This window comes from Rattus norvegicus, chromosome 1 (genome assembly GCF_021556685.1).
Source record: "Rattus norvegicus strain SHRSP/BbbUtx chromosome 1, alternate assembly SHRSP_T2T, whole genome shotgun sequence".
NCBI classification, from domain to species: Eukaryota; Metazoa; Chordata; class Mammalia; order Rodentia; family Muridae; genus Rattus; species Rattus norvegicus.
Genome location: NC_141534.1, coordinates 141,547,346 through 141,566,668, shown reverse-complemented (window position 1 = coordinate 141,566,668; position 19,323 = coordinate 141,547,346). Strand labels below are relative to the sequence as shown.

Below are 19,323 nucleotides of genomic sequence, written 5' to 3'. Positions count from 1 at the left end.
GGTAACAGACCTGGGATGGAATCTCTTCTGCCTTTCTCTGGGTTTCTAACCTTGGCAGTGTCATTTGGGTTTTCGAACACCCAAAGGTCCCTCTCCAGTCCTTGGGAGCATTATGTGAGATTGTGCATTAGAATTAGTCCCAGGCATGAACTTTACACTCATTAAAGCTCTCTTCTTTTCCCATCTTTCTCTGTTTCTCTAGCATTTGGAATAGAGCCCGGAATGGCACAAAATCTAGCGCTGAAAGTGTTTGCATTCCTGGCAACATTTGAGCCCTTTCTAATTAGAAAATTTATACATTACCAGGCTGAATTAGGAGTGAGTGTGTGTGGGGAGAGAGAGAGAGAGAGAGAGAGAGAGAGAGAGAGAGAGAGAGAGAGAGAGAGAGAGATATTGATTACACAGGAGTAGTGCAGTGGGGTGGGGTTTGCATGTCAGGGCAGAGGAGAATCATGGGGCCCATATTACTTAGGACTTAGTAAATTGGGGATAATTAGCAGATGGAGTTAGGGATTTTGAAGTATTGAAATGAGTTAAAAAATCATTCCAGGGAAATAGATGGGGCTGCTGGATCAGCTGTGAGACCTTTATTTATAATTTCCTCGTTGAGAAAAATAAAGATGTTTTCAAAGGCCCAGGGAGTTGTAGGCTGACCGAGTAAGACCATAGCTAGGCAATAGAGACCAGGGAACCCTAACAGCAGAGAGTGATGCCTTAGTGGGTCTGAGAGGCTCAAGGTACCCACTTAAGCAGCCCTAGAAGATGGGACATGGCTAGGACAGGACAATGGCAGGAGTAGTTTCTAGCCAAAGGTATGTTCCTTTCAAAAAAGAAAAGTATATGAAGACAGAGCCAAGTCAAGACATATTAAGTGGGTCTTGTGACTTGCTAGTTCTCCTCAAAGACTTGCCTTTGGAATCTGTGGGGGAAGAATAGTCCAAACTGTACCTCGATATCTTTATTAGTTTCTCAGGCTTCCTTCTTCTCAAACCTGTATAGCTATAGCCATAAAGTCCCTTGAGCATTTCAAAAACATCCCCTTATTTTTATTTACATCTATGAGTAGTTTTATCTACATTTATCTGTACATTGTGTGATTACAGTGCCCAAAGAGCCCGGAAGAGGGCATTAGATCCTTTGATTATTGCAATCTTCTATGTGGCTGCTAACAATTCAACCTGGGTCTCCTGGGAGATCAGCTAGTCCTCTTAACAACTGAGTGACATACCCAGTCCTCCTTGAACCTTTTAAGTAGGAATTTTCAGCCTATCCCCTATATTGGACCAGTAATCTAGGTTTATTGGCACTTCTGTCTATTTATTTTTGAATATTCCTCCAAAAGCTCCCAGTGACCCAGATGATGCCTTATGTGTGGTGAGAAGTTCTTACCCTTACAGACAGAATGCTGATTTTGTGTTTAGTAAAATTTTTACTCCTGCAAGAGATGGGGTAGGGGAGCCTGTTACATTCTCCTGGATGTCCCCAACACCTGACATAGGACCTTCATGTGACTACCAATGTTTGACAGAATAGATGATGAGAGCAACAATGGGAAAGGAGTAAGGGCGTTTGTCCAGGGAAGAGCTACAGAAAGAGGGAAGTGGAGCTGAGACCTGGGGTGTGCATCGTTCAGTCGAGGGTGATTTAGGCCAAATCAAGTATTTTCAAAGTCTTGGGGGGCCACTAAGAGATTTTTTCCATCTCTTTGGAGGAGGAAGAGTCTGGTGGTGTGGGTGTGATTAGGATAAGGTGTATATTAGAGACATATCAATAGAATGGTGTAGAGTGCTTGTTGCTAGACCTTATTAGGCTTGGTGACATAATGTAGAAGCTAGTAGTGTCATCAGGCAATATCTGCTAGAGCATAAGGAGGGAATCATTGTATTCTCCTTTATGGTCCATTTTATTGTAGGCAAGGGCAATCTCCAAGGTTGGCTGTGATTTCATTATTGTCTTATTGACTTAAGCTGTTTGATCTCTATTTTTGAGGCATGCTTTCTACCTGTAGAATTGTTTTTCAATAGGCTTTATTTCGGGAAGAAGAAGAAAAAATATCTGAAATGCCCAGCAGGTTAAAATATCTCTTCCTTTCTCCAGAAGATTGAAGTTTGCTGGAAATATGACTGGTTATTATAGACAGTTTCTTAGGGGACCTCATGTTGTATCCCATGAGCCTTCACATGCCTTTGTATAGGAGCAGAGGCTTCTACTGTAATTGCTAAAGAAAAATTGTCTTTCAGATAAAAGAAACAGGAACAGCATTTGATACTTCCAAATATGTCCCCTTCCTCCTCTGTCTGACCCCTAAGTTTACCTGTGCTGGTTCCCCTTTTCAGGCTTTGAGGTGTCAATTAGCTGATGTTTTCTGTTGTCACTGAAGTTCTTCCCAACCTGTCTCAACCCTTCCCAACCTGTTTCCATCTTTTCTTTCACATGTATCTTCCAGCATCTTCCCAAACTCACCCACCATGTGGATACCTTCACCTGATACTTTGACATCATCTGGATTTGCTTGAGTTCGCTGTCAGCCTCAGGGTTGGCTTTGGGTGCAGACACTCCTAAGTGATCAACTATACAGGGACGTTTTCACCTGTGGCATACTGCAAATGTTCTTTGTTGCATAAACTTGTAACAGGAAGCAGAACTATAGAGAAGAGATGAAGATGAAATCGACCTTTAGACCAGAGACAAGGTGCTCCATGACAAGCTGGCCTTCCCAGTAGCAGCCAATAAACTTCCACGTATGATCAGTGTTTCCTGATCTATTATTGGTTATGGGGAACTGTCCATGCAGCAACAGGAGATGTAGTAAACACGGCAGGCAGACAGCTTGCTGTAGGAGAGTTTGAAGCTGACTTCTGAATTTACAAGCTAAGGCCAAAAGAGTTACTCTCTTTAAGCTTTAGTTGTAACATCTATGGGATGGAAAAGTAAAGCTATATGCATCTGAATGTTGCAAAATTGAAGTAAGGACAAATTACTCATTTCAGAAAATATTTATTTGTACTTTCATTCTTTTGTATCTCTGGTGAAGATCATTCCCATATTCTTCCTCATTACTTTCTTTGGAAATACTAGCTTAGGGGCAGGACAGATGGCTCTGTCGGTAAAAATGCATGCTGCACAAACCTGAGGACCTGAGTTCAAACCCCAACACTTGTGTAAAAAGCCAGGCACAGAAGTGTACATCTGCAACTGTAGACTCTCTGTGTGTGGGGTGGTGGTGGTGGTGGTGGTGGTGAAGACAGATGACTTCTAGAGCTTTCTGGAAGACAGTCTAGCCAATTGGTAAACTTGGCATCAGGAAGATACTTTGTCTCAAAAAATAAGCTGAAGTGTGATAAAGGGAAACACTAATTGTCTACCTCTGGCATGCACGCACGTGCGCACGGGCACACACACACACACACACACACACACACACACGCATGCACGCACACCCTGTAACAGACATCATATACACATATTCCAACCTACACACACTCATGCCATAGACATACAACATGGATGTACACCACATACACACTCATGTACTCCCCCCTACAAATAAAATATATACCAGTCAGATAGGTTTATTTAAGAAAGAAAGTACATTACTATTTTACATACTGTGCAAATAATAAAAGCAAAGTCAATAAAAACACTACAATGTCGTGATGCCTTCTGTAAGCTGCTAGTGTTCCTTTTAAAGTTTCTGAGCTTAAGGCTTGTCCCCATTTCATTAGAAAGGACACTTAGAAAGTCAGCAGGGAGCTGGTAAACCTGAGCTGTCACCTCAGAAGATCCTTACCTCAGAAAGAGCCGAATGACCAATAGATAGAGACTCACTTTTTCTCTGTGTAATTTAATGCGATTTAATAGGATAAAAAATCATCTTAGGCACCATGAAGAGCAACATTGCTGCTCTCAAAATGTTCACTTTAACGACTTTTCATTTTGGGAACAAAATATGAATATGTGCCCATGACTCTTATATTTTTGGTTGTGAGCCTAGCCTTTAACGGCTGAGCCATCTCTCCAGCCTGTGCCCATGACTCAAAATCAAAGAGGAGTTACAAGAGGTTGTGGAAGAAGGTCAGGACCCTAGAACACAGTGGAGCCCTGAATCCCCAGCAGAATGAGGTACCCCAAATCTAAAAGCTCTCCCTAAGAAGACTAAAAAATTGTGTTTGTGTGGAGGTGAAGCTAATGTTCCCATTGTCTTTTGGCTCCATTGTGCTTTGAGGTATAAACGGTGCATGTAGACCAAGGCCTTTCTCTGTGTGGTGTATTTACACAGAGACCAAGGCTGGTGCTTTCACGGTTGAGTTTCTTCTTGGTCATGGACACTGTACCAAGTTTTGTGAAAGTGTTACTTTCATAACAACTCAATAACTAGGATGTTATATTCTTCTCATTTCACACATGAAGAAACTATTGTTTCCAGGGTCACCTAAATGCTCTGATTTACAGAACTGGCATCTATACAGCATCAAAGCTCTGCTTTGTAACACTGACATCAAGGCAAGACATGCTGTGGGAAAAATGTGATAAAGTCAAATCAAAACAGCGAGAACCTGAAAGAGATGAGGGTCTGGCCTGATATCTGTAAATTTGATTATAGTTTTGAGACAGGGTTTTGCCATCTTGCTATGTATCTCAGGCAGCCCTTGAATTTATGGTAGTCTTCGTGCCTTCACCTTTCAGGTGCTGGGGTTACAGCTGTGCACTGCTACATATGGGCCCATAACTGGGTTTTGTTAGTCTGCATTCCTCAGCCTATCAGAGAGCTCGATGAAGAGGTCTCCTAAACTGTGGGGTGCCTGACTTGCTGGGCCATGGTTTCTCAGCATGCTTCTGCTGCTTAGCGTTGCCTTCAGGTGCAAGCCTGCTGGCATCTGACAAGTCTGTTTAGGATGAGACAATGCTACACTGCTCAAGGACTCCTGATCCTTTCGTAGGTTGTACTGTGGGCCAGAACCTTACTGTTGGTATTATCTTCTCTTGGGGAACTCATACTCCTCCTTCTGTAAGACCAATCACAGGGGTTCGGCATCTCTATGAGTTTAGAGCACCAGCTCCTGCTCCTGTCTCCTTCCCTTCTGGCTCAGCTCCTGGAAGAACCTAGGTGTTTGAAGATGGGTTGTCTCTTTGCTTTTGCCTTTGGATCACAAAGGTGCGATGATTTGCTTCCAGAGTAAGGAGGCTTAAGCCAGGGGCAGGTCTTTAATGTTGAAGGAGGTAGCTTACTACCAAAGCAGATTATGGTGCTCCTTCTGCTATAGGACACTCTTGTCCAGGAGTCTCCATTTGAGTAGCACCCAGAGGCTTTCCCGACAGGGCAGACCACATAGTGAAAAATACCGTTGTGACTTTAGAATTGTGGGCAAAAGGGAACTAATGAACTTTTCATAGAGTAAGGAGTGAATGCTTATGTCTTATTAAGAAAATTCTGTCAGAGATATTTATATGAAATAATATCTACAGATTTGTATAACCCCATGGATATTATCTGTCTAAAGGATGAATACATGATTTCCCTGCTATACAGTTTCTCATTTCCCCTTTATTCTAAATAAAATTGCTTCAAAAGCATAGTATATATATGTTTATATATTGCCATATTATTTAACTATATAAATATTTCAAGGTTTATTTGCCTGGCCTCTGTTTAGCATATGAGTTACTTCAATATTTATCATATAAACAATGCTATAATTAATATTCTTCCTCAGTTGTGTCCTACTTTTCCATTTTAAAAGAAGAACACATTCTCTCACTTCAAACTAAGTCTGGCTTGACTGTAAAGGGTTTGTTTTAATTTCTTGGGAAATAAATCAGGGGGTTATCAGGAAGTTTGGTCTTGTTTAACCCCAGTTATCTCTCACACAAAACCAGCTTTTTGTTCTAACACAGTAGGACGGAGATGGGCAGTTCAGCTAAGAAGGGTGACATACCCCTAAGTTCATAGCATTAATGGACTAGCATGGTCCCGAGTAGGGAAAATCCAGAAGTGATTGTTGGGGTTCCAAAGAGTGGTTTCCCATTCCCAGCCAGATCAGTGAGTCTTGTTACTTTCAACCCACAGTTGATGCGGCCTCTGCCAGAAACACCAACATGTTTAAAGAACTATCACGGATGATTAAAGCCTATTTTATGCTAGAAACTTGGTAACAAACAACCAAGCTCTCTTGGACTACTGTGTCCCCATCAGCTTAGCTAGGATGCTGCCAGCATTTGAAGGATGTAAGGAAAGACATGGTGGCTTCCTCAGCATTCACTGATTCAGCCTTTTCATTTCATTTTTCTCTTAAAATTGAAAGTGTTGATTTAAGCAGTATTAAGCCAGTTAGGTCTATTTACAGTAGGGAGGGGCCCTCTGGCTCACAGGCCTTTTTTGACTTGCTTTTAGTGAGATACTGAGTAACTGTTAACCTTCTTGTTTGAGCAAATATTTTCAAAGACTTGCTATGCTCAAAGACTATACATTTGGCGATGGTGATTCAAAAATGAAGTAAAACACACTACAACTCCTATCCTAGACTTATTCATAGACTTCCAGAGAAACACACAGTGAAGAATGAGACATTAATAACTCTTATATAATATGGTAATACAGAAATATGCATATGCCAGTGGTTTTCTTAGAGCAATTCTAAATGTTCAAGATTTATAAGCTATCAAAGTTGTCAGTTTATAAACATTGTTCTTAATTAGAAAGAGACATTATCCTAGGTATTAAAATAAGAAAACCTACATTATATTTTTCTCATATGGCAATTCTGTATTTGCATGAATACACAAAAAAGATATTGGAGCAATGGCTGCACAGAAACCATCCAGCACTGTCCCCACTAGCGAGATGAAGGGTTGGGGCATCACAAGTCAGGTGATTGACCCAGGACCCCACAGTGGCTTGAAGACAAGTTTAGAACAGTAGTTCAGTTCTCTATACAGTGGCCTCTCCCACATTTCCCGTGTCTCCAAGTATTTATCATTGGTGTTGTCTTCTCAATAAGGACGGAACCCAAGGACAAGGTGGTGTAGGGGAGGTGGAAGTTTCATCTACTACTAGGTTCATGGATGGATGCAGATGTAACTATATAGACAGTGTATTATCTTTTTCATTGCTGTGCTCAAATCATCTGATAGACACAGCTCAAGCAAAGAAGGATTTATCCGGGTTCACAGTTTACAGTAGTGATTCTCAACCTGTGAGTCATGACCCCTTTTGGGGTAGAATAACTATTTCACAGGGGTCACCAAAGATCATCAGAAAACAGATATTTACAATGTTATTCATAACAGTAGCAAAATTATAGTTATGAAGTAGCAATGAAAATAATTTTATGCTTGTGGGTCACCACAATGGATCATTAGGAATGTTGAGAACCACTGGCTTATAGCATTCAGTCCATTAAGGTGAAGAAAAATAGTGGAGGAATCCCTAAGCTCACATCATTGGTAGACTAGGAAACAGAAGTGACATTAAGTGTCACATTAAGTCCAGGGATAATATACTCCCACAGATCTTCCCTGAATAACCTACTTCCTCTCTCTAGATCCCACATATTGAAGCTCCCACTGCTTCCTAAGATATAGTACTCCTCGGGAACCAAACATCAGAATACAGGAAGTTACAAAGATATTTTATATTCAAGCCACAATATAAAAATTGAACAGGGATAATAAATGTTCTGTATGATACAGGAGCCTTAAGCAATGATGGCACAAGAATCAGGAATATAGTGAGTTATGTGAAGTATGACTGGAGGGTGGGAGGGGAAGGTTCAATAGGAATAAAATAATACAGGGCCTGTTTGTTTAGACTCTTCATAGATAAGGACAATTATTTCCTCTGGGCATTGGGTGGGCACCTGTGGAATGAAGATTTTGTGATATACTTTTTAAAAAATATCATTTTTTATTGGATATTTTCTTTACATTTCAAATGTTATCCCCTTTCCTGGCTTCCCCTTTGGAAATCACTATCCCATTCCCCTCCCCATGCTTCTATGTGGGTGCTCACCCACCCACCCACTCTCACCTTCCTGCCCTGGCATTCCTCTATACTGGGTCATCAAGCCTTCCCAGGAAAAGGGCCTCTCCTCCCATTGATGGCGGAAAAGGCCATCCTCTGCTACATATGTGGCTATGATATACTTTCATAGTAGGACAGAGAATTCTTTCTGGGAGTGACTTTGGTGGCGATAGGGAAAGGGAAGGCCAGAGTCTATTTATTTTTCAAATATGTAAGTGCCATATTTGGGGTCAGAATGTCCTGAACTCCAGTGGCATCTAAACTCACAGGAATACACATGAGCATCTCTTGGTATCTATCTGAGTTTGCTGCCTCATTCAATTCTTGTTCATGTATAATAGATGATGATGAGCTGCTTCTCCTTCTTCTCCTCCTCCTGCTCCTTTTTTCTTTAGGTTTTTGAGATAGGGTTTCTCCTTGTATCCCTGGCAATCCTAGGACTCTCTGTAGATCAGAGTGGCCTCGAACTGGTAGAGCTCTGCCTGTCTCTGCCTCTAAGGTGCTGGGATTAAAGGTGTGTACCACCATCCCCGGACCACCGTCAATGAGCTTCTTAAGGAACATTTTATCACGTTTCCATGTATGTCCCAGTCCTATTCCTGTTGAATAGTCAGAGGTAGCTGAGGATATGACCCATCTAAATACAAGGCACCCACTTTGTTCTTCCTCTGCCCTCATGAATCGGGGTGAATTTCTCATTATAGCCAATTTTAGTTAAAGGCACAACTACTACCTACTGACTTCTGTCAAGTAGGACAGCAGTGTTTTAGTTCTTCTGTGGTTGCTCCTGTGTTTTCCCTGAAGCATTGTCTTCTGTTAGTGATTACACTGAAGTAGACATGGTCTGTGCTCTTAATATCCTACCAGAGCTTGACTGAACCTGGAGAAAAGCTTTAATATTATTTTCTCCCCTAGCTGTGAGCAGGCTGTGCTTCCTAACTTTCTTTTTCTATAAAGAGTTCTCCTTGGCCCTACAAGTGGATTCTAGGAGGTGCAAACAAAATGGACCCTCAAATCTATACTCCAGGTATAAAAATAGCACTTAAATATAAGAGCCTGTATGCATATGTATTGTGAAGATTTCCAAAGAGAGAGAGGCTTATGACTATTGTTAACACAGAGTTTAGCAAATTAGACAGATTCCTTTTCAGTAGGAATGGCTCTATAGAGGTACTCTGTATAGATTGCAACAATATTTCCATGTCACAGATCTACTCATGAACACACAATTAAATGGTTTTTAGTGATTTTAAAGAGCTTGTATGTTTACCACTGTGACCTAATTTGAGGATGTTTCCATTTCTTCTCTGTTTCCCAAGTTCATTTGGGGTCAACATCCACTCCTAGACCGTCCCTGTCCTATTCCCTCATATTATGGACTTGCTTATCCTGGATGTTTTATGTAAATGCAATGAGACAATCTGTGGCCTTTTATAACTAGCCGAGTATCTGTCCAATCTCATGTATGCATCTCTAATTTGGTCCTTTTTAATGTCAGTTCATATCGTACTGCACAGACACATGACATCTCATTTATATGTTCACAAGCTCATGGACATGTATGTTAATCCCATTTCAGAGCTGATGTAGATGTTACTGCTGTGAACATGTATGTGCAAGTCTTCATGTAAGCATATGTCTTTGCTTGTCTTGGGCACATTTTTGGATTGGAATTGCTGGGTTTTTTTTAAATATATGTGTAATATTTTAAGAACCTGGCAGACAGTTTTCTGAAGTGGTAGAGCCATTTCTCACTCTCACCAGCAGGTTCTAATGGTCCTAGTTCATCACCTCCCAGCCCATACATGCTATTATCTGTCTGGTGATTACAGCTATATTAGTGGGTGTGTGGTAGTGTCTCATTGTTGTGTTAAATATGGTTGTGTTCAGTTCTTACAGCTTTTGATGTGACAGAGTGTGCTGTTAATCGCCAAAAGTGAATTGTGAATAAAGGATGCAGCATTTACCAAACTTATTTGCTCTCAGGATCTCTCTTTCTCTCTTAAATGAATATGTTCAAATACTAATAGCATCCAGACTTCTGGGAAGAATTACACCTTATTACAGTATTGTTTGTAACTTTGTTCTAAACAAGCGTCTATGGCACAATGATTCCAAACCAAGTAGTCAGGCTAACATTTTAAGAGTTAAAGAAAGACAACCAACAGATCATTGTTAGGAGGTTTGGAAAAACAGTAGTCTTGCAATGAATGTCTAAATGGAAATTTGTTCTCTGTACTTAGTTCGTTAGCCCAGCCCAGATGGGTCCAGATCTCATGAGGAGAGAGCTGGGATCAATCTGGGGTCCTGGCTACATTTTAATTCCCAATACTCAGATAGCAATCGTTACATCACATGGATGATAGTAGGATAGGATTTCCATTGTTAGAGCTGTTCTGGCTAGGAGCTATGGGGACCGATGTTCACAGATGGCTCACCAAATCCTCACGATGACTCTATGCATGGGTGTTATACTTAAAACACCCATTAACAAACAAGGATGCTGAGGCACCGAGAGCTACAGCATCCACGCAGGTAGCAAGAAACAGCAGAATCAGGATTTGAATCTGGGTCCCCCATACATGCAGATGTTTGAGACATATTCTACTACTACGCCAGAAGGCGAATTGGTCAGGAAGATCCTTTGATCTAATCGCATAAAAATGACAGAGGTCTGGAGGCCCTGGTAATCTAGCCTTTGACTGTTGGGAATCATGGCTGTTTCAGTCTTCTTGGTCTCCGGCTTCTTACCTACGTGGCATGTCCTATTTGTTCCACACATGCATTTCTCTTGTTTTGTTGTCCCCAGCCCAGAGTTTTGTTGTTCACATCCCCACCAGTGAGATCTTCCCAGATCTTGACTCTGCGCACCCTCTCTGCTCATTTTCACAATCTCCATTGCATCTTTAGTCAGGGAACAGAGCACCTGACATTTTATTAGATCTGGGGCACCAGTCCGTGGATCAGGGCTGCCTTCATGAGTTAAATCTGTCTTGTAATGCCCTTAGACATTCCCAGAGACACCTCTCCTACAGGATCCTAAATCCATTCAAGTTGATACCAAAGATTAACCAGGTGTAAGTTTCATCACCAAGTGATAATCTATGTTTTTTTAATTTTACTTTTCCATAACAGCTCAGCCTCTTGAGAATAGGGTTAAGCTGTGTCCATGTATGCAGGGCTTTAAACACCAAGAATTCTGGGAAATGCATGGTGAGGGTGGGGAGAATTGTGGAAGTACGATTCACTCTCTATCAAGATTAGTTTTGGGGGCCAGCTGAGTGTGGGGCCCTGACTTGACACCTTGGATTCCGGGTTCTTTTTCTCTGCCCAACCCTAGTTTACTGTTTGAATTTAGCTTCTCACTCAACCCTGTTACAGACTCTCTGAGTTCACATGGGTCATCCTTTTATCCTCCAAGCCATCCATCTCTCCATCCACGACACAGATAATATCGTTTTATTCTTGGTCCTGAGGGTAGACAAGGCATCACAGGAAGTGATCATTTTAGTTCTTAGCTAATGGGTTGCACTTGCGGGTGTCTTTTCATTGCTGTTTAATTGGTAAAATTGACTGGTCTTTCAAAGGGTTAAGTAACAGATGCTATGGATTTTATGGATCAAACTGGCCATGTGTGTGTGTGTGTGTGTGTGTGTGTGTGTGTGTGTGTGTGTGTGTGTGTGTGTGAATGCCTAGGCCAGAAAAGTCATTGGGAACTTTTCTTTCTGGTTCCCTACCAACTCTCCCTCATTTATTTTGTTAAAACAGGATTTCTCAGTAAAACTGGTGTTCACATGGGCTTTTGCTTTCCAGCTAGGCTGGAGGCCAGCAAGTCCAAGCAGCCTCCTGTGTTCTACCACCCAAGTGCTTCCTGGGCATCTGAACTCAGGCTCTCATGCTTGTGCATAAAGCACTAACACACTAATCAGCCTCTCCAGTCTTAGACTCTATTCTTAATGAGATTACACTCCTGAGGTCCTGAGGGTCAAGGTTCAGTTTATCCTTTGTGAAGGAAGCAATTTAACTCACAGTGTTGCAAATGACTAATTGTTGTGTTCTCTAGAAAATGTTTTGTTAAAAAAACAACTTGGCATTTCTCAATGAGATAGAAGCGTCAAGACATACTAAAAAAATGCTTGACAGGGAGGCCCTTTTGCTTCACTGCATTTGACATCCACAGCCGTTCTTTGAACCAGATTGGGTGAGTGGGGTTGGTTTTAACAAAGACCTGTTTCTTTCCACAGAGAAAGTCCTAGAATCTTAGCCCAAAGTGGTATTTCCCACATATGTTTTCAGAATTGAAAATCTTTCCTTCCTGGCTCGTGACATTTTTGTGGGGCTTCCAGAATAGAAATAACAGAGCAGATCTCAGGCAGTTGGCACTCCTTCTCCATGTGACAGCATCCTGCTAATGTCTCTGCTGTTTGTGTGTGATTTACTGTGTCCTCCTAGAGTTCCTAAATGCATGCAATGAAAACAGATTTAGAATATTAATCTGACACAATCCTGGCCAACCTGGTCCCATCGAAGCTTATTTATTGGAGATGGTGGACATTTTTTGCAAGAGCAAAGTGAGAGTCATTCTTCTCAGTATTTCTTGTTAGCTTCTTCGGCACAGTTGCTCTGAGTCCCCCAGGTGATCCGTAGTGCTAATGAAAAATGAAATTTCCAGGTCTGATTTCCACACTGCAGTTCAGCGTCTTTTGGAGACAGGTCCCAGAATTCCATTCCTAATGAGTTACCTGAGTTGTTCTCCCTCTGCATTTGAGAACCAGTGTTTTCTATCATCCTTCCATGAGAAAATGCATTCTCATTGGAGTTAGATGATTCCCAGAGCTAGAATCTGTCCAAGGCTGAAGGTGGGGAGAACCAGGTAACAGGTATGGGACAGAGGGCCCAGACATGTAGTGTGGGCAGGGGAGAAGTCCAGCAGCTGCTATAAGGCAAGTGTGTGGGGTCTAATGTGAAGTAACATCTGCTGAAAGCAAAGAAGGACATTGGACTACACTGGGTAGGAGGCTTAGTAAGAGTTCCTGGCCATGAAGTTTTTGGCAGGTGAGCTGAACTGAGGCATCGGTTTCTGTCCGCTCTGATAGGAAGAGACCTGAATATCTACCTCAGTCAAAAAATCTGGCTTCTGCGCACAGCTGGAGTAGAGAATGGCTGAGGGAGAAGCCTAGCCTGTACTGCTGAGGTCCTGCTCATAGAGGTTGGGACTTGGGGCTACATGGGGTGCTGTGTGGAGACTCAGATTTCCGATATCCGATCGGCCCCTCTGAGAGCTCTGGAGACCATGTTTTTAAAATTCCTGTGTGATCTATTGTGTCAGTCACCCAGGACAGCATTCATCATATAATTCATAAAAAGATGTGGACCTTGCAGTGTACCCTATCTTTCTGAAGACTGTTTCCTTTGTTACCAACCTACTCTGAATGACGCTTGCTTGATCTATTTGATGGAATGTTCCAGTCTGTTTCAGGCACTCTTTCCTTCTCCCCTTACTATCTCCTTTTCTTTCCTTGCTTTCCCTATCTTCTCCAGTTCTCTGTATGTAGCGCATTTCCAGTCTACATTTGGGTATATGGTAAGCATCATTCGGTGATGGCTCAAATCCTGGGAGACTTGAGATTTGAGAACAGGAGTTCTCAAACTTCCTAGTGCTGTGACCCTACAATACAGTTCCTCATGTTGTTGTGACTCTAAGCCATTGTGCTCATTGCTATTTCATAACTGTAATTTTGCTACTGTTATGAATTGTAATGTAAACATCTGTGTTTTCTGATGGTTTGAGGACAGCTCTGTGAATGGGTCATTTGACAACAAAGGGTTCTGACCCACTGGTTGAAAACCACTTTTCTAGAAGGTAGTTTGGGCAGGGAGTCTACCTCATGGATGTTGGACTCAAGAGAAGGAACCTGTAATTAGACCTGTGTTATAAGACAGTGCCTTGGATCTAGACAAGACTGCTTCCTGGTTCTCCAAAATTGGAAGTAGGAAAATGTATTACCTGAAATAATGGTGACCTGCAGGCTGGGTACTTGGTATATAATCATATATATTGTCTTTGCTTTTCGCTTGGGAGCCCGAGGCTTGGAGAAAGGTGTACATGTTCATTCCTGTCATGCATGAGAGTCATGTTTCATGAAAATCTGGGAGACATGGCTCTGAGTCTTACCCATTTGAGCCAAGTCATAGTGACTTTTGAGCCACAATGCTGACCTCAAAAGCAAGCTGGGCCTCAGAGAAAGCTATTTCTGTGTTCTACATTTCTAGATGTAAAGTGATATAATTACTTCATAGTGAACTGGAAAAGCATGCACTTTCACAATAGAAATTGACCCATAGGATAGTTCTACTGTTGTATAAAGCTTGGTAAGTTCAAAGGAAACCCATAATACAAAACTGCCTTGTACTGAAAATCTCTGGACCACTTCCTTTTGCCTTTCTGTATAAGATCTGATCTTTAACCTTCACCGGATTCTTCCAAACTCAAAGAGCTTCTCTGCTCATGGTTCCATTCACCAACCTCACCAATTCAATCCTCACTTAGCTTATGTGAATTCAAATGCCTGACTAAAATACCCTTCACCTTACACATGAAATATGAGTATTAGTAAATATATTTATTTAATTCAAAGATCATGCCAGAATCTTAGCATTTTGTAACTATTTCCTTTCCTGTCTCTATTCCTAGGCCACAACCTTCAGTAGAAGGACAAACATCACAGCCAGTGAGCTGCCAAGCAGTGCTCCGACCGACCTTGTCAAAGAGAGCAGCTGGTCCCAGTTTTAGTCAGCACCTCTCAGCATAAGTGTCTGGGTCACAGAAGGAGAACAGGTCAACATTTCCAAAGACATTTAACACACCAGCACAAAAGGCTACTTAGGTTGTCTTTGTATGAATTTGGTTGACTAGAGAAGTAAATTAAAAAGGTGCTTTGATTGAAGAAGTCACATGGACATAATCACCATTTCAACAATATATTAGATGATGGTTATTGGAACAGCCCAAACATTTACCACAGAGCAAGAGATATAGCTTGAGTGGCTACTAGACTATTCCAGAATCAAGGAATGGATGACTACAGGTATCGGGACAACTATGAGGGCTATGCCCCTAATGATGGCTACTACCGGGGCAATGAGCAGAACCCGGAAGAAGATGCACAGAGCGATGTTACAGAAGGCCACGATGAGGAGGATGAGATCTATGAGGGCGAGTACCAAGGCATCCCTCATCCAGATGATGTCAAGTCTAAGCAGACTAAGATGGCACCGTCCAGAGCAGATGGCCTTCGGGGCCAGGCAGACCTGATGGCTGAGAGAATGGAAGATGAGGAGCAGCTCGCTCACCAGTACGAGACCATCATTGATGAGTGTGGCCATGGGCGCTTCCAGTGGACCCTCTTTTTCGTCTTGGGTCTGGCCTTGATGGCTGACGGAGTGGAAGTGTTTGTGGTGAGCTTTGCTCTGCCAAGTGCAGAGAAAGATATGTGTCTGTCAAGTTCCAAGAAAGGAATGCTCGGTAAGTAGAAACTTCCAATGGTCATTTTCCTTGTGACACCAAATATATGATAGTAACGGAGAATATATATATATATATTTACATAAATATAAGTATGCACATGTATATATGTATACACATATGTGTAGCTTGTCACTGTTAGACACCTTAAATATGCCACGAAGTCCTGCAAAGTTATACTTTTTTAGTCATTTTGCCATTAAGATGTTATTATATTATGGACATCAATTAATTTATTGACTTAAAATTTCATAGCTAGTATCATAGCTTGTTTTTATTTTCAAGCCTTTTTTGATTCTTGGCTTTTTCTTTGACTCCCACATCTTGTTCTCTTAAATGGCAGACTATTCTCTTATTAAACCGTTTTCCATATCCAAATAAAGCAATACATTTTGGAAGGGGTAGGATAGAGGTTTCCTTCATTATTCCTTCTTTGTCTTCCAAGAATCCAGTGGCATCTGCTCTCAGCTCCTCTTGTACTAAGAGTTCGTGGCTGAGTGCCCATGTGTCTTGGATGACTGATGGGCTTGAGCATAGCCACACGCAGAGTCCCCATAGGCAGTTAAGAACCATGGTATGACGCACAGATGGATTCTGTAGGATAGAGAACCAGCTTGCAAGTCAGTCAGCAGACCAGCACTGTCAGATCCCAGCCTCAGCCATCAGGGCTCGAGGCAGGGAGGATTTTGTGAAGTTATAGAGATGACCACAAAAGGTATGGAATAGAAGAAATTCATCATAATAGAGTCAAGGGCTTGTCTTGTTCTCCAAATGTTCTGAAAAACAAACATATGTACCCTCTACATTTAGCATCCAAATAGAGCCCGAGATATATGTAGCTATTGAGAACTTGCCATGAGCCAGTTTATCTAATTCAAGATAAAGACTAGGTATGGCCCCCCAGGAGAAGCTTTCCAGCCACCAAATTCATTAATTCAACAAATAGGTACATATTTCTGGGCTACAATATGCTGGCACCCATGACACAGTCTTGGAGAAAAAAGTAGTTCTTGTTTCTTTAAAAACATATATATCAAGACAAGAAGGTCTTTATGAACACAGATTTAATAACTTTAGGGATAAGCACTGGAATGTGTCTTGTGTGGTTCTAGACCTTGAATTTGGGAGGAGTTAGCAACTAATTCTGAAAAGACTAAAATATTAAACGTTTTCAAAGTCCAGATGCCCTCAGTCACAGCTATTCAAATCCCATCCTGTAATCAAAATCATCTAGAGACAATATATCATCTAGATACAAAACTATATTTCAGTAAAACTCAGACTGAACTTGGAAGGTGGTTGCAGGAGGTCTGTGGACTTGAGCACAGCTTCTGCTATTTAGTGAGACTATCACATGATCAGAAAAAAAGTAAGAAATGCTTATATAGAGAAATGTGAAGAGTTGTCACTAGATAAACAAAATAACACCAACAAAAACTCCAAAACTAGCTGAACAAAAAGATTTGTCTCTGGGCCATTAAACATTGTCTTATACATTTATGCTTAATCTATAATGCCATTTAAAATGATTAGAACTACATCAGGCATGACCAAGAAAATCAAAAGAGACTGAGTACATAACAGATGCTTTGAGAAGCTGGAGTGTTATTCAGCTTTTAAATGCCAGTAGAATTTTTAGTTATGTGCGTGTGTTCCTACACAATATACTATCCAACCTTAAATGTTGAATAATTAGTTTGAAATCATTTATTTGTGTGCATTGGTGTCTGTGTGAGTGTCAGATCCTCTGGAACTGGAGTTACAAACAGCTGCCATGTGGGTGCTGGGAATTGTACCTGGGTCCTCTGGAAGATCAGCCAAGTGCTTTTAACTGCTGAGCCATCACCCCAGCTCCTTATAGTAGAATTTTGTAAAGGCAAGGAAAAGAACAAAATTTCTGACTGAAACAAATCTACCCATAACTGACATAAACATTTCTAAATCATCAACTTATTTTTGTGCTGTTCCCAACTGAAACCCGAGTCCCTGTTTATTCTGGCATTATCAATACTGATTTCATGCCCATCAGTGTCTCTGGCACCACATGCCCAGCAACCTTATTGGTAGAACTGCAGTATTGTGGATGCTCCCACTTCTCCCAGGGCAAATTCTGGGCAGGATCCGAGTGGATGTGGTTATGCTCTAGACAGCTCTCACTGGCACAGTTTTGCCCTCTGTGTTTACTAAGAAGATGCTATGACTCAAACTGAGAAGGGCCAGTAGACCCTGAGCAGAGATTCCCATCTTGGGTGTTCAGGAGACTTCCTGTATGGTCAAGAAAATGTGAATCTAAGTTGATCCAGCAGTGTGGATGATTGAGAGGCTTGGAGTCACCTTGAAGGTTAGCCACATGTAGAAATAGATTTGGAGAACCTTGTATAAGCTCACAGAGATAGCAAATGCCAAGCAGGCATGCTGGCAGGCTTGTCTGTGGTCCTTTAATCATGGGCTATGGAAAAGAAGCCATGCCCTGTGCAGCCTTCTCTCCATATGGAATCATGCTACACTGGGTAATAACTTGAGCAAGGGAGATTGACCATGACAGTTTAGCAACCAACTACATTATTATCAGTCAGGGACCTTAGGCGAGTTCTAACTCCTGTAACACAGTTTTCAGGAGGAATAAGTAAGGATGATAACGCTAATGTTGAGGGAACTGAGGTAATGCAACAGGCAGATAATGAATACTTCCTAACAACTCAGTTTTCTCATTTGTACTGTGACACCCTCCTGACAGCTTATGCATGGATTCTGATTGCACTGACACAGTGGGGCAGCCTGGACCTGATATCCAGGTTTGGGTTTGAAATGTCCCCGCGGACGCTTAGTGGGGCAGCCTCAGAAAAGTTACTCAGTTGCTTTGTGCTCTGGTTCCCCACATGTAAAATGTGGGTTAAGGCAATGCCTGCTCTGTAGGGTTTCTGTGCCGATGACTGAATTCAACTGTACTGGATTTCATAGCGTTAACTTGGCTGGCTTACTTTCCAAAGTTTACAGGTGCTCGAGATATCTTTATAGCTTTTTATTGAAGTTGTTGTTGCTGTTATTGTCATTAACTTGATTGCTTGGTAGTAATTAGCCACCCACACTCAGGACACCAGATTTGCTCTGATGACTGTGCATATATCCTTCAGCCAAATGATGCCTTGAAAACTCTTAAGGTCAAGCTGCTTCAGTCAGAAAAGGCCTTTGTGTTCCAGAACTTTCCCTCCTCCATTTCCATTATTTTAAAAAGAAACTCTCATAAGTTCAATCTCTAGCCTGATTCTCAGCTAATGGCCCAAGAAAACAACACAGAACAACCTGTGTCTAACTCAGAGGTCATTTTATTTTCTTTTTAGAAAGAAATGAATCGGTTCAGAAAAATTAAAGATGCTCTTCTGGTATCTTAGTTAGTTGTTTCTCTTGAACATTATATTTTAGTTATCTCCTCATGTATAGATGCCCAGATTCAAGAACATATTACTAGCACTGAAGGCTCAGCCTTGCTTCTATCCAGTGGTGGTTGCCATTAAGACAGGGAGAATGCATCCACTTATTAATTAAGCTCCCTTCATTCTTTTAATTGTCTATTTCTTTTATTTTTTCCATACATGCATGTGGTTGTGTGCTCATGTGTGTGTGTGTGTGTGTGTGTGAGTGAGCTGCACATACATGTGCATATCCATGCTTTTGGAAGCTTAAGATTGCTGTGAGGTGTCTTCCTTGGTCTCTCTCCATGTTATCTATTGAAGCAGGGGCTGTCGCTCACCAATTCTGATTTGTCTAGCTGGCCAAC

The 19,323-nt window shown here is 41.6% G+C and overlaps 1 protein-coding gene across 6 annotated transcripts in view; it reads left to right on the top strand.

Annotated features, from left to right (window-relative positions):
- Nucleotides 1-19,323, top strand: part of Sv2b (synaptic vesicle glycoprotein 2b) — a 174,191-nt gene that overhangs the window by 83,915 nt on the left and 70,953 nt on the right. For all 6 annotated transcript variants that reach the window (XM_087589081.1, NM_057207.3, XM_087589041.1 and 3 more), the window contains 1 exon segment: nt 14,715-15,545. In XM_087589081.1, coding sequence (XP_087445207.1) covers nt 15,095-15,545 — 451 coding nt within the window. In that variant the 5' untranslated portion in view covers nt 14,715-15,094.